Below are 22,228 nucleotides of genomic sequence, written 5' to 3'. Positions count from 1 at the left end.
CTCTGAGAAGCCTTTCTTCTCTACTACACCAGATTTGAATCCGCCTGGGTTCCGTCTGCTCTGAGGATAATAAATTACTTTTCCCCATCGTATTGGTGGCAAAAAAAGCACTATTTCGTGGCAAATGATTATGTGGAATGACTAATTCTACTTTAGAACCAATGACTATACTTGAACCCTGCCCGGACTTACCTACGTTTTCATATGCTGTTCGATGAAAACAATGCATAGCTGCTTTCCAATCTCTCAGGCTTCCTAGCGAGTTTAGCAGCGCACACTTGAGAAGGCAGCATTTGTCCCAAGAAACTGGTGCAAGCTTCAGTTTACAACGCTCCAAGAGGCAAACTTAAGCTAAATGTGCTTTGACGCTATTGTGAACAATTTTAAGTTTTATTTTCTCAATTCCTCCATATTCGCTGGGATTCTTAGGTTAGAATATTGGGTGGTTCAGTACTACAACGCTTTTACAGAGAATGTGGGCGGCCCTGAGAAGGGCCTTTGGTTAAGAAAATACAAATAAAAAGATTTAACCGCCGAAGCCGTAGAGGGTGCGGCCCTGGCGCTTGAGCGCGTAGACCACGTCCATGGCGGTGACGGTCTTGCGCTTGGCGTGCTCCGTGTAGGTGACGGCGTCGCGGATCACGTTCTCCAGGAACACCTTCAGCACGCCGCGGGTCTCCTCGTAGATGAGGCCGGAGATGCGCTTCACTCCCCCGCGCCGGGCCAGGCGGCGGATGGCGGGCTTGGTGATGCCCTGGATGTTATCGCGCAGGACTTTGCGGTGGCGCTTGGCGCCGCCTTTGCCTAGGCCCTTACCGCCCTTGCCGCGACCAGACATGTTTTGCAAAGAAGAGGAAATAAGCTCAGAGCTGAGAGTCGGTCCTTTATATAGCTGCTTTGCCTTGATCTCCCACCCCCAACAGAATCACAGAACCGAAAGCCCGCCGGCGGGAAAGTGACGTCACAAACCCCTCCCTTAAGACCTGCCGCGAAGGAACCCAAAGCCCGCCGGCGGGAAATTGACGTCACAAACGCCGCCCCAAAGACCTCCCCCGAACGAACAGAGCCCGCCGGCGGGAAAAGTGACGTCACCGACCCGCCTCTGGATCTGCGCCCTAGGTCTGAAAGCCTGCAAGTCTTGTTGGGAGACCCGACCCTAAACCTTGTCTCAGGTTTCAGAATCTCAACGTACTCTTCAAATACACGTATCCACGGGAACTTTCCTCATAAAATCTGTAAAGACAACAATGTCAGGCACAACTAAATACTCAAATGACACATTTTGTAATCGCTTACACCAGCAGTCGCGTAACTAACCTGTTATTTCTACTAACTCCTGGATTTAGGAACCAAGTGTGGGAAAATTCATGGGCTTGGATCTAGAGTTGATAAAAATGTACTTGGAAAAAATGTAGGTTCACCTAAGGGTGGACTAAATATCACAGCCATTTTACTTGAAATCGTGTGTGGCTCTGAAAAGAGCCTTTGATTAACGCCTTAGAACCGTACGATTGATTACGCCCTCTCCCCGCGGATGCGGCGGGCCAGCTGGATGTCCTTGGGCATGATGGTGACACGCTTGGCGTGGATGGCGCACAGGTTGGTGTCCTCAAACAGACCCACCAGGTAGGCCTCGCAAGCTTCCTGCAGGGCCATGACGGCCGAGCTCTGGAAGCGCAGGTCGGTCTTGAAGTCCTGCGCGATCTCGCGCACCAGGCGCTGGAACGGCAGCTTGCGGATCAGCAGCTCGGTCGACTTCTGGTAGCGCCGGATCTCGCGCAGCGCCACGGTGCCGGGCCGGTAGCGGTGGGGCTTCTTCACGCCGCCCGTGGCCGGGGCGCTCTTACGGGCGGCCTTGGTGGCCAGCTGCTTACGCGGGGCCTTGCCGCCGGTGGACTTGCGGGCTGTCTGCTTGGTGCGAGCCATGGCGAAAGAGAGCAAGCAAGCAACTGAGTACTTGGAACGTGGAAATGGTGCGCGCAGAGCTACTATTTATAGTATACAAAGAATACTGATTGGATGAAAATGCCGGTCATCTGTGACGCTTAAGACTCTGATTGGTTTATGTTTAAGAACTGCAGTTGCTGCTTATCCGGGCCAAGGTAGTGTGCGGCAGTCCTTTTGTATGTGTTTGTGTGAGTTTTAATAAAACTGGAATAAAATTCCAGGGACTATCATCTTCTACAGCACTTCTGCCTCCCAGCACATTGTAGCTTGCACCTGGTGCCATTGGAGAGTAGAGAACAATCTTGATGTCTCCAGTATTGAAATATAGATTGTGACTTTTACATTGAAGGCAAGGTAGGCCAGATTCTACCTTTTGATTGGTTTACTGCCTTTCGTAAGTAGCCACTAAAACAACAGATTTAGAATTCTTCATTTGCGTGGGAAGTCTCCATTTTGTTGCAACCCACATTGTAAGCAACGGAAACATGGGAATTAAAGTACAGAACTCTGGTTATTTTGAGAATTTCTTCATTAAATGGCTGAACTTGTATGGATGCTGTGAAGACTTGCATTTGGGGATTGGACTCCTAAAATATTTTCATGCATTCTTGGCTAGAGATCACTCGATACGTTCGAAAACTGTCTTTTAATAAAAGCAATGGAAATCGTCACAATAACTTAGGATTACACTTTTAAACTCTTTCTTAAAAACTGGGCAAGACTTTCTCAGAGGTACTGCATATTTGTATATCCCGGAATAAGTCATCTTCATGGCTTTTCTCTCATTAGAGCTACTGGCTCGCAATATAAAATCAAGCTGATACTCCTTAGAACACTAAGTCCCATTTGTAACTAGAATATAAAACGTAACGTTACGTAGCTCTCAGTACTGCCAAGAATCAGTACTGAAACCCGCACAGAAGGCCTACAGGCTGGCTTTCTAGGTTTTGATTGCCTAATTTACAAACACCCTTGACTAGTTAAGCTACTGTTTTATAGGCATCTACCACCTTCTGATGATAAAACAGAAGAGTACAAGTGTCCCTGCTGTGGTTGAAATTCCACCTCAAGCAGTCAGCCAGGGAAGTTTTGAAACCGCCCCTACGCGCCCAAAATCAAAGTACGATAGGTACCCAGAACCGCAAAAGAGTTTTGTCTCTGAAATCTTGCAGGCAGCCAGGGGCACAAGGGGGCGGAGCTTTCGGGTCCAGGGGGCGGGCGTTAGCATGCACCAATCACAGCGCAGCCCTGCTCTATAAATACGCCGCGCAGGGGCCTTGACTTTCTACTTCTTTTCTTCGTCTTGGTCTTAGCTGTTGTTTACTCACCAGCAACCATGTCGGAGACAGCGCCAGTCGCTCAGCCTTCTCCTGCAGCTCCCGAGAAACCTGCCGCTGCCAAGAAGACTAAGAAGCCAGCGAAAGCTGCCGCTCCTCGGAAGAAGCCCGCGGGACCTTCGGTGTCTGAGCTCATCGTGCAGGCGGTGTCTTCCTCCAAGGAGCGCAGCGGCGTGTCCCTGGCGGCGCTCAAGAAGGCTCTGGCTGCCGCGGGATACGATGTGGAGAAGAACAACGGCCGCATCAAGCTGGGGCTGAAAAGCCTGGTCAATAAGGGCACCCTGGTGCAGACCAAAGGCACCGGTGCTGCTGGTTCCTTTAAGCTGAACAAGAAGGCTGAGTCCAAGGCCAGCACCACCAAGGTGTCCGTGAAGGCGAAAGCACCCGGCGCCGCAAAGAAACCCAAGAAGACTGCTGGGGCTGCAGCTAAGAAGACTGCCAAGACTCCCAAGAAACCCAAGAAGCCTGCAGTTTCCAAGAAGACTTCCAAGAGCCCAAAGAAGCCGAAAGTGGTGAAGGCCAAGAAGGTAGCCAAGAGCCCTGCCAAGGCGAAGGCAGTGAAGCCTAAGGCTGCTAAGGCAAAGGTGACAAAGCCGAAGACCCCAGCTAAGCCCAAGAAGGCGGCGCCCAAGAAAAAGTAAATTGGAGGCCTCTTCAATAACCAACCCAACGGCTCTTTTCAGAGCCACCTACACAGCTCAAAGAGCCTGACACTCATGCGATTGGTACAAATTTAATGGCGTTAGGACGCCTCGGCAGTTTAAAACATCCCCTTTACCCAGTAAACTGACAAAATTTGGACCCGCCTAGCTTTTCCCCGAGGTCGTAAAAATATCCTTTACCTGGGTGAATTTCGAATCGATAACCCAGGGAGACACTACTCTCTCCAGGTGTGGTGTGTAATGAACGGCCTGGGTTCCTCTCCCAGGTATGTTGCCAATATGAGGAAGAGAGCTCAGGTTCTTAAGCAGTGCTCCCTATGGGCTTTAGCACTCGGCTTAGGGTGTGGTCAAGACAAGGTTCAAATGCAATAGGTTTTTTAATTCAAGCCCACCAAGACTTGTCTTAACAGGAATGCTGGGTGCTTGGAGGTTTGGTCTTGTGAAGTGCGTGGTGCTTCACTGTAAACAATGTTCACTGGCAGCTCTTGAAGCTTTTGTAGATTTTGCTAGGTAGCCACTTTTGTCCCTGAACTAATCCTTCCAAGTGCTAGGGTTAGCGGCCCCTCTACTCTCCACACACTGATTTGCTGAGCTCCTTTATTCTGTGAGTTTAGTTTTTTTTTTTTAATTACTGGGCGGGATCGGGGGGGGGGGGGTCTGGAAGTTGAAGAGAAACTTGAAATTGGTTCTCTTCCACCACTTGAGTCGAGATTAGCTCTATTGTCTGTGTGGCATATTTAATTTTCATGCATGATGTAAATATTTTAATGTTCTAAATATGCATGTCTTTAATGACTTGTAGGTATCCAATAGAAAATTCATAAGATCTGGTTGTAAGGCATTTTTCTAATTAGTGATTGATGGAGGGAGGGAGGTGGTGCCATCCCTACCCCTGTGGTCCTGGGTTCTATAAGAAAGCGGGGCCAGCAAACTATGAGAAAGCCAGGAAGCAGCACTCCTCCATGGCTGCTGCACCGTTCTCGCCTCCATGTCTCTGCCCTGCGTGAGATCCTGTCCAGACTTCTTTCCATGATGAACAGCAATTTGGAGGTGTAAGCAAAATAAACCCTTTCTCCCCAACTTGCATTTTGGTCATGGTGCTTCATTACAGGAATAGAAGCCATAACCAGCACAAGAAGGAAGAGGAAAGAAGCTGTGCCAACCAGGCATGCAATGGCATTGGAAACAAATGTACTGCTGTCACTTTGCCTGCCAAATGTTGTTGCCCTTTCCTGTCATGATACAAAGTCCAGCATTATCTCTGAACTGGGACCTTGTCATATTGAGATAATCATGCCAATAATGGTGTATGAGGGATCTGGTGAGATAGCTCAGTTTGTAAAGTGTTGGACAGGAAAGCGTGAGGAACCAAGTTTCCAATACTCAGGCACAGAAATGTCTATGGCCACACTTGTAATCATTTCCTCTTCTTTCCCTGGAGGTAGTTACCTGAGTCCTCCTTCTTCCCTCCTCATGAAGAGGGTATAAGCTTGTAGATTTCACTAGGATTTAGGATATTCTCTTTTCTTTCATGTAATACTCTACATATAAGCCAACTTTAAGTAACTGTTCCCTTTAATGTGCCTGATGTCAGCTTATTTCATAGACTGAGTGATGGAGCCCTCAGAGGGCAGAGGCAACTTTGCATCCCCATGTGTTTCTCTAACAAACTTCTGTCAAATGTTCTTAGGCCCAATCAGAAAGTTTAAGAAAGTCTATGCTTTCCTACACCAGAAAATAATTGCAAAATAAGTATAAAACTAGCTTTCTATAAGCAGGAGTGTGTGTGGTGTGTGTGTGTGTAAGATTTTGCTGCAATTTAACCCATTAAATCAGAAATGATATGTGAGAAAGCCAATAGATTATTCTGGAGATGTAGACGGTTTGGTGGTTTGGAAGAAAATGGTTCACATAGGGGACAAACTTCACAATGGGACAAACTTGAACACTTGGTCCCCAATTGAAGGAACTATTTGAGAAGGATTAGAGGGTGTAGCCTTGTTGGATGTGCCACTGGGGCAGCCTCTGAGGGTTTTGAAAGCGCATCTTTCCTAGTTAATGTGTCTTCCCACCCATCCCTGCCTCCTACTTGCAGCTAAGCATATAGGTTTCAACGATTGCTGCAGAATCATGCATGCCTGCTGCCATACTCCCTCTCATGATGATCATGAATTCTAATAACTTTTAAAACTGTAAGCCCACAATACACACCCTCTTCTACAAGTTGCCTTTGCCATGGTCTCTTCACAGCAATAGAAGTCACAGAGACAAGAGGGTTAAGTGGCTAGTGATCCAATTTAAGTTGATGCAGAAAGCAGGAGAAGGAGGAAGGAATGGATCAAGTTTAAGGCATAAACCAGTAGTGAGACAAATCACTTATCTGGAAGAATTGAAATATAAAAACAACATCTTTTAGAAATCAGCAAGATCATTGTCAAAGAAATTAAGCCTGATGAGGTAGAAAGTACCTGCAATCTAGCGCTCTGTAGATTGAAGTAGCCGTGTTGTGAATGCTAGGCAGGAGTGGAGATGCACTAAGGGGAGACTGTGCAACTCCTTAGCCTACTAGACTATTGAAATGATGGATACCAAAGAATAAAAATCCCCCCCCCCCAGAAGTCCCAAGCTAGAAAAAGGCTGAAGTCCAAAAGCTGCCTTCCAGAAGATTTCAAATGGTTCTGAGAATTTACTGGACCACACAGATCAGAGATTAAAGCATGGCAGAGCCATACCTTGACCAGAATAGTGTAATTATATGTATTTAACTATTACCCTCTATTTAAGTCTAAAGGTTATGTCAGGAAGGTTGGCAGGAGAGAGCATTTGATAGATACTAATTTGCCTTTCCTTTTAAAAAGTCATTTAATAATGTAGCATGGAATCTGACACGTAGAAAACTTTAATATGCAGTTCTTTCTTTGCAGTATTGGGCATTGAACTCTGAACTTACTGCTGAGCTATAGTCCAATACACTCCAAAGATAGCAGCAGTAAAAGTGCATTTGTGTCGACATTTTATTTTGAGATAGGCTTCCCTAAATTGCTTACGTTGTCTGTGAACTTCCGATCCTGCTGCCGCAGCCTCGATAGCAACAAGAAAGCCTGCGTTTCCAAGCCCAACTTTTAAACATCTTAATACAAGCAGGCCCAGAGAGACACAGCCTTTCTTCCTTTTATTTCACTTCACCTTTTATTTCTTTAAACACCCTGAGGCAGATACAGTCACGTTGGCACATTTGTTTTAGCTATTTTATTTGGGTTTTTCTATACCTCTCTTCCCACCCTTATTCATTCCAGCAACACCAGGAAGGGGGAAAAGGTTAGAGGCGAAACGAGCTGTTGGTCTCTTTAAACTACTTCCTGCTGAATAGGGGCATAGAGTTCCTAGGGGCAAGTGTAATCAGTATCTCCAATTTCTTGTTTCATTTCTCTAGACCATAAGCAGGAGCAGGCACAGGAGCCGGAGCAGGAGCCATCAGGAGGAACAACGCTGTCTTCTTCAGAGCACCCCCTCTATTCTTCAGAGCTCTCGCTGGCCTCTGGCATTTATACCCTCCTCATAGGCTCCAGAATGAAACTATTTGCAGCTGGCAGAATCAAACCCCTGCCAGAGCATGCCCAAGTCAAAAGTCTGCAGCTGCGGATAATCTGGGCAGCCCCATATCCCATAACCCGTATCCCATATTCCACTGCTGGAATCAAAACAAAAGCATCTTTGCATATCATAACTAAGTTTTTAAAGAAACCAAAAGTCTCACTACATAGACATATTTAAAAGCGGGAACATCCAGCGTGCATAGTTCTGTTACATTATTTGGGGGCTGAAATTGGAATTCCACTCAGACTTTCACAAAGAAGGTCAGTTAAGTCTACCAAGGCAGAAAGGGCGAACCACATTTAGGCTCCGCCCCTCCTCCACTCGCCTCAATCTCGGGACCCGCTCACAGCTTGTTTTATTCTATTGCCTTCTTCACTCCCAGCCATCAGCTCCAACCCCGACCTCGCAGTGTAGTCAGACATAGTCTAGCCTCAGGCGTTTGGCGCTCAGTGACCTACCAGATGATTGGACGCTGGGTCTGAGCGGACCAATCAGAAGCGTCGGAAATCAAGCCTTTCGCTGGAGCTAAGTTTACCACCCCTGGGGGGTCTCCAGCCTGAGTCTGAACGCATGCTCCCCAGGAGTCGTCTCCGCCTGTACATCTCATAAGTAGCCGAAATTCTACTGTGAAATCTCACATAACAACGATTCCTTTCTTTCTTTTTTTTTTAAGAACCAAATATGGCAAACTTCTTTTTTAGTTATTTACACAATATTTAAGTTGACAAAGCAATGTGTTTCTTTACAACACTTCGGGATATTCTAAGGTATCTCCTCTAATTTTTTCTGGTTGCCGTTCGCTGGTTCTTCTGCCTCCAAATAAGCCCCCTCTGCCTTCTGGTCAGCTCTCTTTGCCCTCTCATTCCCCGATCCCTACTCTTACAACCTCTCCTTTCCTTACCGATCCCGTTTCTAGTTTAATTACCCCCCACCCCCAACACATACAAATTTAAATCTAGTTTTCATATATGAGAAAACATGCACTATTTGTTTCTGGGTTTGTTTTCATATATATATATATATATATATATATATGATATATATGAGATATATATATATATATAGAGAGAGAGAGAGATGATATAAGATATATATATATATAGAGAGAGAGGGAGGGAGAGAGAGAGAGAGAGAAAGAGAGAGAGAGGGAGGAAGGGAGGGAGGGAGGGAGGGAGAGAGAGAGAGAGAGAGAGAGAGAGAGAGAGAGAGAGAGAGTAAAATTCTCTTGCAGCTCATTGGCTCCAGAGTTGAAGGTTCTCTGGATAATCGGACTTGGTTCCTTACTGCTGATCTAGCTGATGGAAAGACACTGATTCAGGGCGCCTCACAGGTCCTGGATCTCTGCCTCCCGTCTGGTATTGCTCCCTATAGGAAGTTGACGTAGCTACTTAGTTAGTGAATCTTATTTAGTATGAGAAGGCAGGGGTTCAAATCTTCTCCTGATTGTTTGGGAGTGGCTTTATTTTAGCTGGGCATGGTGGCATGCAGCTGTAATCCCAGCATTTGGGGGGTGGAGGTAGAAGGAGCAGATATTTAAGGCCATCCTCAACTACTTACTTGGTATGTGGGGATGCATAAGAGGGGGAGAGGATATTTGCTTTTCAATAACTCAATAATTTAATGATAAAGTTCATAATTTTATTAAAATCCCTAGCACTTCGTTTTGAATTTCTTCATAGGAACCCAGGATCACAGCTCCAGCACACTTGAGGAAACAGAACAGAGAGAAGGGTTCTCTAACCCATTTTTACCCATCTGATCATAATCAGAAATCGGAGGAAATCTGGCTCTACCATAGAAAGGGGTAAGAGTAGTGTTTCTCTTTCACGTTTTATCTTTAATGGACCCAGAATGTGCACTGCACTAAAGCAACAGGAGTGCCTCTCAAACAGCAGGGACATTCAGGAAGTGGCCAACAGCTATCAATTAGGGAGTCAAATCACCTGGGATGAACCCCTTAACTTGATTTAAGAATATAAATACTAAACATGTTTACAGTAGGTTTCTATTTTTTTTCAACGATTGTATTTATTATTATAGCTAAGTGCACTGTAGCTGTCTTCAGACACACCAGAAGAGGGCATCAGATCTCATTATAAATGGTTGTGAGCCACTATGTGGTTGCTGGGATTTGAACTCAGGACCTTCGGAAGAGCTGTCAGTGCTCTTGACCGCTGAGCCATCTCTCCAGCCCCTAGGTTTCTATTGTTAACATTACTAGTACTTAATGATCTTTTTTTCCTAGACTGGTCTCACTATATAGCTGTGTTCTGGAACTCACTATGTAGACCAGGCTGGCCTCAAACTCAGATCTGCCTGCCTCCAAGAGGGAGTAAAGGCATGTCTCATGACCAGCAAGTAATGACCTTTTTTGTTGGCTTTGTATCTGTGAAAGATATGTGATCCATGCCACTGCTGTATGTAAAATACATTTGTTGTTCTTAGGTGCATTTATGCATTTTTCTTCTCCTTTCTTGTTTTTGGATTTTAACTTTCTTTGCATTTATTTATTTACTTATTTATTTAATAAATCTTCTTAGATAGAAGTTATTTCCTGGAGAGCTTTTTCTTTGTTCCTGTAGGCACTTACTGGTGAACATTTTCTTCTTATTAGTAGTATCTCTGCACCTTGTAGATTTTTATATATTATTTTCATGTTCATTCATCATAAGGTATTTTCTTATTTTTCTTAGTGATTTTACTATTTACGGTATTAATTATCCAGGAACATGTAATTTAATTACCATGTTTGTTTATAGACTTTCAATTTTTCTCTCCTGTTATTGATTTTCCATTCTACTGTGACCTGGGAATACACAATGAATCCTATTAATCCTTTTATAGCTATGGATACTTGCTCTATGGTCATCCAAATGGTCTATTCTGAGGAATGTTCTGGGTACAGTTGATGAAAATAGGGATGGGGCATTCCCTAGATAGGGCTTCTGGTTCTTAGAATCCTGTGTTGCCTTCGATTTCATTACTGATCTTCCATCTACTTATTAGATCTATTATTGAAAGTGGAGGATTGAAGTCCCCCGCTTCTACTGTCTAGCTTCCCATTATCAATTTCAGCCCTTTCATATTTGTTTACGAATGTTTGGCTTTGATGTTAGGGGCATATATGTGTATGTATATAATGGTATGCTTTCTTGATGAATTGATGTTTTTCTTATTACACAATGCTATACATAATCTGTGTGACCAAGCTTTTCTGGTGGTTTATGTTGCCTGTTTTTGACAGCTATTCTAGCTCTCATTGGGGTATTGTGTGTACTATGCCTTTCCCATCCACTAATTCATCCTCTTTCTCTTTCCTAGCCCGATCCATGTCCCTAGTAGGCAGTATAAAACCACATTGCCCATTTATTCAGTCCTATAATCTTTAAAATGCACTAGCATTTAGCATAGTTGCTGATAAAGTGAGTTTTGCATCTTCCAGTTTGCTATGCATATATAAGTAGATAAATTGCTACGTTGGTAAATATATATTGATGTGTTGATTTTTTATATATAAATTCTCTTATGTTCTTCCATTTCTGGTTTACTCTGTATCCAATAGATATTTTCTTATATATCATTTCAGTTTTTAAAGGTTAATGATTTTTAGATGTGTTGTTATTAATATGTGATATTATTATATTGTTACTAACTATGTATTATTATTACATGTTTGGGTACACATGCCCATGACACATGTATGGCAGCCAGGAGACATTAATTCTAGCATTTTCTGCTACTCTTTGCTACCTTAAGCTGTGATCCACACGTGATGGTTAATCTTTATTGTCAACTTGACTGGCTTTATCATCACTGTGGAAACTACTAAGAGAGTGTTTTCCAAGAGTATAAGTGAAGAAGACTCCCCCTAAGTGTGGGTGGCACTATTCCTTGAGCTGGAGTCTCAAGACTGAACAAAATGAGGAACATGAGCTGAGCACCGGTCTTTTGTCTCCTGCTATGCACGCCGTACTCTTCCCTCAAGTGTGGACTACACCTGCCTTAAACTATGAGCTGAAATCAATCCTTTCCTGAAGTGGCTTCAGTCTGGTATTTTGTCAAGACAATGGGAGTAGTAGCTAATCTATCACCAATAACATGCTGTGCAGAGCATACATCACCATACCAGCACACTAACCCCATACCACTTCTCATACGCATCAGTTACTCAGTTCTGCACACACATCTTTTCAGGTATATGGTTAGTGCTAGTTTGAAAGTTACTGTTTGACTTAATATACGCTAGAAACCATTACAGACATTTGTGATGCATCGCTAAATATTATTGATAAAAAAGAGTCATGGATCTTGTGCATCTTGCATACTCAATGAAAAGTGCCACCAAATTTAAAGAAAAGGTTGGGTGTGTGTGAGAAGAGTTGAGAATAACAGAAGGTACAGTTTTAAACAGAAGGAGAAAGGAATCCTCAAGCAGGCAAAGGCAAATTTACCAAAGCTATCTGGGGCTGACTCTTCCTCACAGGGAGCACACTCAATCCTGAGTGGGGCTTTTAAAGAGCTCCTTCTGACCCTTCTCCATCCCCAGTGTCTGTGCTACTTAGTGCATCTCGAGCTCAGAGGACCCCATCCAGCTTTTCCCGCTGAATACTTGAATTCCCTGTTGGAGATGCTCCCACTGGTGTTTATGTTAAAGTTACTATTGCTGTGTGAAGCACCATGATCAAAGCAACTTGGGGAGGCATGGGTTTATTTGGCTAACTACGTCTACTACATTGTAGTTCAACACTGAAGGAAATCAGGACAGGAAAACAGGGCAGGAACCTGGAGGCAGGAGCTGATGCAGAGGCCATGAAGACCAGCTGCTTGCTGGCTTGCTTTCCCAAGCTTGTTCAACACGCTCTGCCCAGGGGTGGCACCGCCCACAGTGGGCTGGGCCCTACCCATCAATCACTAAGAAAATGCTCTACAACTGGATCTTATGGAGGCATTTTCTCAATTAAGGGTCTCTTCTTTCATATTACTCTGGCCTCTGTCCAGCTGACACAGGAGTGTGTTTCTGGGTTTACCTTTGGGAGCCAGTTTACCTCTGAAATCTTATCTGAAACCATCTCCCTCCTTCTATGCTCTGTTACTCATATCTACTTGTTTCCTCATGAGACAAGGTCAGCTGTCACGAGACAGACTCCATTTTGCTTTTGTGTTGCTAGTGTTTTGTGGGGTGGTGGTAATTGGTTTGGGCACTCACACACTTCCATCTCTTCCACTGAGATGAACTACATTTGAGTGTAGTCTCACACATACACAACAAAAGCCATGGGTGTCAGAAGGGGTCATCTTGGAATCCAGGACAGGGGGCCTCCTCCATTCTCATTGCGCCTCAGCACTGACAGGGTCTCAGGACTTCACAGTGGTGAAGAGTCTACTGTTTGAGGTGGGAAGGGAGGAACCTGTCTAACATTTGTCTGCAGTCTGAGCCACGACAGGGGCTGGGATGAACTCCATGTATCCTTTGCAACCTGAGAACCCAGCCCCGAGCACGAGTAACTATCACAATTATTGCCTGGGGGACTGCAGAGTACAAGGAACTTATATTCCATCTTCTGCCCTCAGTCCCCTTTACCAGCTCCTTTGAACCATTGTACAAGCTTATTGCTAAGCTAGCAGGAAAGGTATTTGCATACTTGCCTCATTATCTACGTCTTGTTTGAATATGAATGAATGATTCGTTCCCCACCTTTCTATAATTCTATCTTAGTGAAATCACTCTTGCTTGGATTTTGGAATAGAGAGGCTGAGTCTGACACCCTCACCTCCAGCCTTCTCTCCATAAAGCACTGAGCACACTGGCACGTAGAGTATCCCAGGGAGGGTGTCCCGACTACCTCAACAGTAGCGGCTATTGTTCCCTGGTCTATAGTCCTGTAATTGTGTGTCCTGCAGGAGAGTGGTAAGGAGCAAAAGCTGACACCCCAGCAGGACAGAGAACCATGGCTGGCTGGCTTGGAGGAATTTTATGATGTCAGTCATCCTCTGTGACAACCTCCCCTTTGCACCACTGCCACCAAAGCAGTTAGGAACCAATAAGCCACCTCAAAATGCCAGTGAAATAACGCAGCTTTAGAAACCTTTGGAGTCTCAAGAGGGTTGGAAGTAAAAGCATATCCTGCCCTTCTGCACTCTTATGGCTGGGTCACAAGAGTTTTGAACTTGGTCTCTAATTTGTTCCTTGCATTAAGTACTTTACACTGGGTTCCCTTTGCCCCCCCCCCCCCCTTTTTTTAAAGATAAAAAGTTTCAAAAAACCAGAGCAACTTCATCAGCTATCGCTTGGCCTCCCACAGTGCTTTCACTCATCAAATGACTCAGCCTGATTCCTACGCTTCTGGAAATGGCGAGTGCTCAGTAGAGCACAGATGGATCCATGATTGTCTTCCTGGAGATGGGGGCCTGTGCACGCTGGAGGAAAGGTTGTTACACGTGTGACTAATGTGTGGGGTGCGGTGTGAAATATGTAAAGTAACAGGCAGCCACGCTGGCGCTGGCTATGTTCTAGTAACGCGGTTTCCCCACCATCAGGGTCTCTATGGTCTCCATGGTCCCCATTCCGTGGCCACACAGCTCTGTTCTCTTGCTGCAGATCCTGCTCACATTCCCAGCCACCGGCCCCGCGTGGTTAGCTGTCCCAAATCCCTGTCAAGTCACAAAACGCCCACACAAAGAACTTAGAACTGGAGTGATAGAAACACAAGCTGCACACCTAGTTGGGGCAAATGCACCCTACTTACTATTTACTCATCTAAGAGATCCCCAATACTTATGGCTGCCAGGACTGCGTGGTTCTGGTTCCTCTTCCTCTCCTATAGGCTCCACCATCTTGTCTCCTGATCTCTGTCTCCCTCTCTGTACTCTCTAACTCTCCGCCCACCATCTTTTTCCACTGCCCAATCACAGGCTCTAGCCTTATCTAGTGTCTGCCCTCCCCTGCAGAAAGACAGCAATCCACCCGGTGGGACCTCAGTGGAAAGTGCTCTCTCCTGATAACAGAGGCCTCTCCCCTATGGCTCTAGAAAGATTCAGGACGTGGGCAACTCTCACATTGGCATCTGCTTTTGTTTCTCGAATGACACAAGCAATCTCAGAAAATCCAGAATACGGGTGAGTGGGACTTAGGTCAGGCAAGGCTGCTGGAGCCTTTGAAGTGGTCAGGGGAGCCTCTTTGCCAGGAATGTGACGCTCCTTGCAAGAAGGCCCAGTTATATCCTACGGGGCCAGTAGCATCCCTTCAGAAGAAATCTTTTGTGGCTCTGTGTCTTTTAAGACGAAAGCAACCTATTTGGCAAATTCAGTTGAGCTTCTGTTTTAATTCTCTCTCTCTCTCTCTCTCTCTCTCTCTCTCTCTCTCTCTCTCTCTCTCTGTGTGTGTGTGTGTGTGTGTGTGTGTGTGTGTAGAACAACGATGGGTCTCAGAAGCAGCTGCCATCATAGTATAGGAAGCAAAACATGCTTTTCTAAGACAACCTTCTACTCCCTTTGGTTTTCTGTGTTCTCCTGAGGCATATCAGAACTGAGTTCTACTTGAAGTCTGGCCTCCATCCCACTTTCTCTATAGCCTAGGCTCTGATATGACTCCCTGAGTTCACATCACCTGAACTTCTGGAAACAGGTCCCAGCCTAGAGAAGAGGCATGAATCCCCGGGTTCTTAAGGACTGTTGCTCCCCTTCTCCCCTCTTCAGCTCTCTTTCCAGTTCTCTTGGCACCAGGATAAACCAATCCTTGGCGAGGCATGGTGGTACAAAGTTGTTTAATGTCAGAAGACACAGACAAACAGATTAACGCATGTAGCAAATAAGATTGATAGGCATAGAGGGTTTTGGTTTGGTTTGGTTTGGTTTTTGTTGTTTGTTTGTTTGTTTGTTTGTTTTCCAGTCAGGGCTATGTAGGTAAGCCATGTCTCAAATAACAGACAAGAAATCCCACCAACAGATCAATTTCAATTGCCTCAGTTATATTTGCCATCCTTCTGTTTGTGTCTCTACTGATCTTTTATTGTCAAGATATCTTGTGTTCTTTAGGGGTAGAAGTTTAAGAAAGATTTAAATTTGATAGTCTGACTAGAACCTTCCACGACCACCTGAGAGTTCCAAACAGTCATAAAGTTAGCAATCGATTTTGTCAGATAGTAAGACAGTGATGCCTGCTTCCTTCCTGGTCCCATTTGATTGGAGTACTCTAAGGCAAAGCCTGCCTTCAAAACTATCTATATGATTATGTCTATCATGTTTTCTTGTAGACAAAAAACAAATGAGATTTGTGTCTTGATCCATTCGGCCAGCCTATATCTTTTCTTTAGAGAATTGAAGCCATTAATATTTAAAGTTATCAGAATGTACGCATTGATTGCAGTCACTCTGCTGATTTTGGTGTTGTATTTTTAGTGATACTTTGGGTTTGAGTAATCATAACTTTGTGCTTTGTACTTCGTACAGACTTGTGGCTGTGCTCACTCCTTCCTCTATTCAGCCCCAAATATCACTTCCTATATTTTCTTTAGGTTTAATGTATTGGCTAGATACATTTTAGGTTATTTATATCGTGGGAGGTTCCCCCCCTCCTTCAACTATAGCAGACATGTTTCTTGTGTATATTAATCTAGGTTGGCTGATATGGTCTTTTATGACTTGGAACACACTGCTCTAGGATTTCCTGGCTTTCAGAGTTTTCACTGAAAAATCTTCTGTTCTTTTTATATGTGACTTGTATCATTGTTGTAGCTTTCAATACATCTTTTTTATTTTAACTATAGAACACTGTGGGGATTTTGTTTTCTGATCTTGTCTCTTTGGGATTCTGTGTGCTTCTTGCATCTATATGATTATGTCTTTCCTTGGTTTGGGAAACTTTTCTTCTATGATCATACTGAAGATATATCTGGTCTATGCCATCTACCACAGATTCTTCTCCCTCATTTATTCCTATAATTAGAAGGTTTGGTCACTTCTTGGTGGCCTATATTTCCTGTTGTACAGAGCCATATTGGGGCAGTCATGCACTTGGTCAGAGTTTGACTTTGGTCAAGGTTAACTTCTCCCAGGTAGCCAGGATCCTGCTCCACCTATGGCCGAGTGCTCGAAGTAAAGGTTAAGTTCATTGTTCCTCCAGGTCTAGGAATTCCTGAATTAAGCAGGTGACCTACCCAGCTGCCGGAGCAGTCAAGACGAGGACCTCCAAGAGAAGCTAGACAACTTCCACCGGAACTCAGCCTCTCTCTGACACACGTCAACACCAGCCATTCCTGAGCCTCCTGATGCACTGTAGAGCACACGGAAGGGAAGTGGACATGTGCGCTTGCCCTGCCATGGGCCAGCTAGTAACAGCGATGGGGTCGGAACAGTGCTGCAGACCACTTCCTAGGGAGGGTGAGGAAGAGCCTGGTGGTTTGGCTCTCCCGGCCAGCAATCCTCAGGCTGAATGCTCAGGAATCCCTGAGAAGGGGAAGGAACAGCACGGCTTCTGGTGATCTGTCCCAAGTTCTCTCCTACAGACAGACATACCTCAGAGGTCCACCTGCCAGGGCCTGGGGGAGGACGAAGTGTGTCACTCACTGATGGGTAGGTAGAAAGGCACATGGTATGGTCATCAGAGCAAGACAGGGGCTCGGTCTACCCCAGAGTCCCCAAGCCCTAAAAGGGAGAAGCAGGCGGGAGGTTGGGAGGTTGGCCGGGGATTGGTCCTGTCCCTGCAGAGCCCTGGGCAATGTTCCTTATCTGTGTTTTTATTTTTAGATGCTTAGGTTATATCGTTTTGATCCTCTGCCTTCATCTTCATCTTCTTTTTCCTCATCTCAATGTTAGCCCAAAGACAGGATGGAAGATGTTGGGCTGTCCTTTGTGTGGTAGTGCATTTAGTTTAGAGAACCTCAGGCCAAACAAGGAGCTGGAAACCACAGTGGTAATCACTGTGATTTCTGTGTCTCTGAAATGTACCTCTGCTAGTGCTTTGTGTAAATAGAAGTAGTAGTTCCCAAGTTTTGAGTTTGTTTCAATTAACAGGATGTCATCAAGCTTCCTCCTTGTATTTTGTTTAGTTGTTTGTCAGTTCAAGGTCAGGCATGTTCCCATGCTTTGAGCATTTTGCTGCTGTTGTTGTTGACTCCAGGATACCAAAGAGGATCGTAGGCAAACGATTAAGTCTGATTTCAAGAATCTCCAGAGTTTTCTACAGGAAGAAGAGAAGTTTTATCTTTGGAGGTTGGAGAATGAGGAAAAGCAGATGCTGATGCGGCTGAAGGGCAGCGAGGCCGACCTACAGCAGACGTAGGAGAGAGCTGAGTGCCAAATTCAGGAACTGGAGGCCAAATGTCAGGGCTCAGCCCAGAAACTGCTACAGGTGAGGCTGTGCGCTGGAGTAGGGAAAGAAGGCAGGTGATTCCGATAGCAGGACAGGGCTGGTGAGGAAGCATGGGGATTGGTGAGGCCTGTCTCCGCTCAGAATGGCAGTAGTATTGGTATGGAAAATTTGGGTTCATGGTCGAGTAGTATCAGGATGATGTCTACTAGTCTCCTTTAGAAAACAACTTACTCTGGATGGCCATGGAGTCACAAAAAGGGGCGTGATCGCTGCTACCATGCTCACATTAGCTCATTCCTAGAGTTATCCGTCAGACTTATTCTTAAAATATGATTTCAAGTTACAGATAGTGACAGTGTAGACATATAAGAGAATAATAACTACTCAGTGATTTGCTTACAGGGTCTCTAATCCAGAACTAACTTACAGCTGCATGTCTGATGTATCCATCCCATCAAGATAAATAGCTAGAGCTCCGACTTCTTCCTCTGCTGGTGCTGCTGGTTACAGCTTAAGGTTGAGCACGTGGCATATATACTTTACCTCTCTGTGGTGCCTGCTTAGCCCAGCCTCCGTAGTTGTGTGTAGATTTACCACTAGGGATTTGTGTTACAGGTTATCTCTAACAAGAACTCTCTGCAAAGGAACTTTAATTGCTGGAAGCAGTCCTTGCCAGAGAGAGGAAGAATGGTTCCAGCTCTTGGTTTTTATTTTAGGCAGCCCACATTGTAGGGTTCACAGATCCACAGGCCTCAACAATGGAGGAACAGGCGCCCCCTTTATGGCAGACTGGGGTGTAAAACATTCCTCGATGTCTATTCCATGGATGGAAAGATGATTCTTATTTCTTCTTTGAGAGAGTATATTCAGAGCAGTTGTACGTGGAAAACTCCATGAGCTACTGAGGTAAACATAATCACCTTTTGGTTGTTTTTTTTTCCCCCATAGGACGTGAAAAAACACTTTGAGCAGGTAAGTCCTGCGTGAACACCCAAAAGAAGGACTCAGGGTCTATGTAGAGAGCTGACTGGAATGCAGCATTGAGAAAGGCCCTACCTTTGCTTCTCCTAGGTGTGAGGCTGTGAAGCTAACCCCACTGAAGGCTGGTCCCCTGGAGGTTCATACTAAATGTAATGTGTCTGAGCTTTACTTCGATGCGAAGACAATATTAAGATGTCACCAAGGTAGGGGTGTGACCTCAGGGATCTCTACATCCTGTGAACAGCTGGAAGAATCTTAAGCAGGAGCCAGGCTCATCTCCAGCTGCAACACTTACTCACTTACTATGTTTTTACAGTTGTCTGTTGGTATCAGTACAAATGTCTAGACTGTAGTTATGGATTATGCCAGTTTAGTAAAGCAGTGGTTGTGTGTTCTTCTCCAAGATTCATGATGTCACTGGCATTGAGTAGTTGGTTAGATTTCCACTACCAGGAATAGTTTCCCTGTTGTTGAGTGGATCTTAAGTCCAATTAGAGAACTGTTGGTTACCCACCAAGGTATGTGTGCCACTACTACACACATATGGTTAGCACGCTTTATTGGTTGGTATATTTTTGGTTCACAGGTATCATAGCCGGGTAAGACTAGTTCTTAGAGAGGAGGCAGTCAGGTCAGTTCCAGACCAGGTGATCCTGAGCCCTGTGTCCGAAGTAATGGTGTCCTTAGAAATGGGGACTTATCTCCCATATCTGGGGGACAACAAAGAACAATAAGCTGTGTGTTTTGGAAATCTCTTGGACAACCCTGAGCAACAACTCAAAGAGGACTTCTCATGTCTGGTATTAGTGTTTTAGCTAGATTACCTATGGCTCTTGGAAGAAGCATTGTCATTCCCAATGAACAAAGTTCACTTAAACTATGTGTGTATACATATATACAGAATTACTTGTATTATAGGTCTGTTTTAAATATAAAGGTAGTTGATATCATAGTTCCTTATGACTTGTTCAGACTTCCTTACTGTTATTTTACTATTGTTCTGTATTTATATCCCTCATCCCTCCCCAAAGAGCCCCCTTTCCCATTTCTCTACCAGATCACTCACATACTATTATCCATTTCCCTCTCTATTGCTTCCTAATGCCCCATCCCGGAAATGGTCCATTTTTACTTTTCCTGGTTTCTGCATTTACTCCAGGATATGTACTCACACCTGAGGATCTGGTAGTTCACTGACTTTTTGTGACTCTTACTCTCGCTTTCTAGTACTTAGCATGCTTGGCATAGTATGCACACAGTTCTCTTTACAGACCCTTCTAAGTCCTGCTTCCGTTATTGGCAATATCTCTTCAGGCAGTATCAGTCTCTCGGTTTCTCCATATAAGGAAAAGAAAAGGTACACTCTGAATGTGGGCAGCATCATGACATAGACTAGAGTTTAGAAACAAGGAACAAAGAAAAAGCAGAAAAGGAAGTCCAGTACAGGCCTTCTTTCTTCTGCTCCCTGGTCAGAGCAAGGAACCAAACTATTCCTATAGCTATGCCTTTCCACCATAATGGACTGCATTTCTCTGAACTCTGGAGCAAGACAAAACTCCCCCACCTCCTTTTAAGTTGGGGAGTTTTGTCAGGTATTTGGTCACAGTAAGGAACTGTGTTTACTGTACAGTTACAGTAAGTAACTGATATTCAGGGTTCAGATTCATAGAGCAAAGTTAGCAAGGCAGGTGTCTTAGTTACTTTGTCTATTGCTTAAATAAAACACCATGACCAGGGCAAATTATAAAAGAAGACATTTAATTTAGGGCTTATGGTTTCACGGGTTAGAGTTCATGATGGCAGAGCAAAGGCATGGTGGTAGAAAGAGTTGAGAACAAGTAGGAGGTAGAGAGGGAGAGTGGGAATGGCTAAAATCTTTTGAAACTTCAAAGCCTGTCCCCAGTGGCATAGCTCCTCCAACAAGGCCACTCCTCCTGATCCTTCCCAAAGAGTTCCACTAACTGGGGGCAACCATTCAAATATATGAGTAAATGGGGGCCATTCTCACTCAAAGTACCACAGTAGTTGAGCATCATGCTGTATACTGTAAATAATTTTAGGGACTTTTCTCACTACTGAAGGAACATGTTATAAATAAGACAAAAAATCAAGTGCTACCCAATGAATAAGCATCATGCTCTGTTCTGTTACTCGGTGCTTGGTAAAGTCTATAGCTTCTGACCCATGATTACTAAATTCAAAAACCTCTAGTCAATAACAGTTTGGGGAAATTGTTTCATTTCTCTTTTCCATTGGTGATGGTTTTGTTTGTGCTTTCTATTTATTTGTGGGGTTTTTTTTTGAGATAGTGTTTGTGTAAATGTAGTTATAAACAAAGAGGGGAAAGGCTCCTTTATGCTCCATGATCAATGCCAGCAGTTCTAAAAGTTCTAAATCAGGATGGTTTGGGGCAGAAGAGGGACCAGAGTAATTATAAATGGTTGTGATCCTTGGCATCTCTGAATGACCCATGACACTGGTGATAGAGATGAGGGTATTGATGGTATTATTGCCACTGTTTACTAGGTAGGTACCGTATCCCAGAGAAACATAAATTCATTTAACTCTCCACATGGCTTACAATAGGCATGGTGATTTTCTTTTTATAAGTACTTTATATATATTTTGCATAGGCTTACATGTTCAAATCATGCCCAGATCTGATCAGAATTTGTAAATTTGTCTTTGTAAAGTATTATATTTGTAACTCTTCAAAGACTGGTTATGGTTGTTTCACAGTCAGTCTGATCCTGGATCCCAGCACAGCCCATCTTGACCTTTCTCTGTCTAAAGGTGGAAGACTAGTGACTTACTAAAGATACCACAGGGATCTTCAGGCTTCTGCCACGAGGTTTAATGGGTTACCCTGTGTCCTGGGCTGTGAGGACTTTACTTCAGGAAGATATTACTTTGAAGTCTCTGTTGAGAATGCAACCAGTTGGGATGTGGGAGTCTGTTTAGAGAATTGCAGAGGGGCTTTAACATGAAGGAGCCTGGGTTTGGATTCTGGACCATCAAGATGTCTGAAGAGGACGGACGACCTTGAAGCTCTCACTTCTACCCCTACTCCTCCCCTTCATCAAAGTGAAACGCCTCAGGTTGTGGGAGTTTTTCTGGACTATGAGGCTGGAGTTGTATCTTTTTACAGTGTAACTACTGGTTCTCACATCTTCACCTTCCCTAAGGCTTCTTTCTCAGATACTCTGAGGCCCTTTTTCCAGGCTTATCAATATTCTCCTTTGTTCCTGCCTGCCATAAATAATCAAGGAAAGAAGTAGTAAAGTCCCTATGCCTTAAGTAGCATCATAGAAAATCCACAAATCTCACAAGCAAGGCAGAAACTTTATCTTCACCGATATCCAAATGGTTTTAATGAACTTCAATAAATGCACATT

The 22,228-nt window shown here is 44.4% G+C and overlaps 3 protein-coding genes across 3 annotated transcripts; 2 read left to right on the top strand and 1 right to left on the bottom strand.

Annotated features, from left to right (window-relative positions):
• Positions 1-1,236: 1,236 nt before the first annotated feature.
• On the bottom strand, positions 1,237-1,953 carry LOC127664452 (histone H3.1). The gene has a single exon (XM_052156430.1). The coding sequence runs from the start codon at positions 1,924-1,926 to the stop codon at positions 1,516-1,518; it is 411 nt and encodes a 136-aa protein (XP_052012390.1). The 5' UTR covers positions 1,927-1,953; the 3' UTR covers positions 1,237-1,515.
• Positions 1,954-3,254: 1,301 nt separating this feature from the next.
• Positions 3,255-4,530, top strand: H1-1 (H1.1 linker histone, cluster member). Its single transcript, XM_052156419.1, has one exon. The coding sequence runs from the start codon at positions 3,284-3,286 to the stop codon at positions 3,923-3,925; it is 642 nt and encodes a 213-aa protein (XP_052012379.1). The 5' UTR covers positions 3,255-3,283; the 3' UTR covers positions 3,926-4,530.
• A 718-nt stretch (positions 4,531-5,248) lies between these two features.
• Positions 5,249-22,179, top strand: Trim38 (tripartite motif containing 38). The gene is given in 10 exon segments (XM_052156614.1): positions 5,249-5,267; positions 7,380-7,619; positions 15,740-15,761; positions 17,342-17,462; positions 17,661-17,899; positions 18,801-18,824; positions 18,924-19,036; positions 21,573-21,797; positions 21,800-21,873; positions 21,875-22,179. Coding segments are annotated over 10 exon segments (1,314 nt in total). The 3' UTR covers positions 22,112-22,179.
• The last annotated feature ends 49 nt before the right edge of the window (positions 22,180-22,228 follow it).

The sequence above is a fragment of the Apodemus sylvaticus genome, chromosome 14 (assembly GCF_947179515.1).
Source record: "Apodemus sylvaticus chromosome 14, mApoSyl1.1, whole genome shotgun sequence".
In the NCBI taxonomy this organism is placed as follows: domain Eukaryota; kingdom Metazoa; phylum Chordata; class Mammalia; order Rodentia; family Muridae; genus Apodemus; species Apodemus sylvaticus.
The sequence above is the reverse complement of the archived record's forward strand: the minus strand, read 5'-3'. Positions and strand labels throughout refer to the sequence as shown.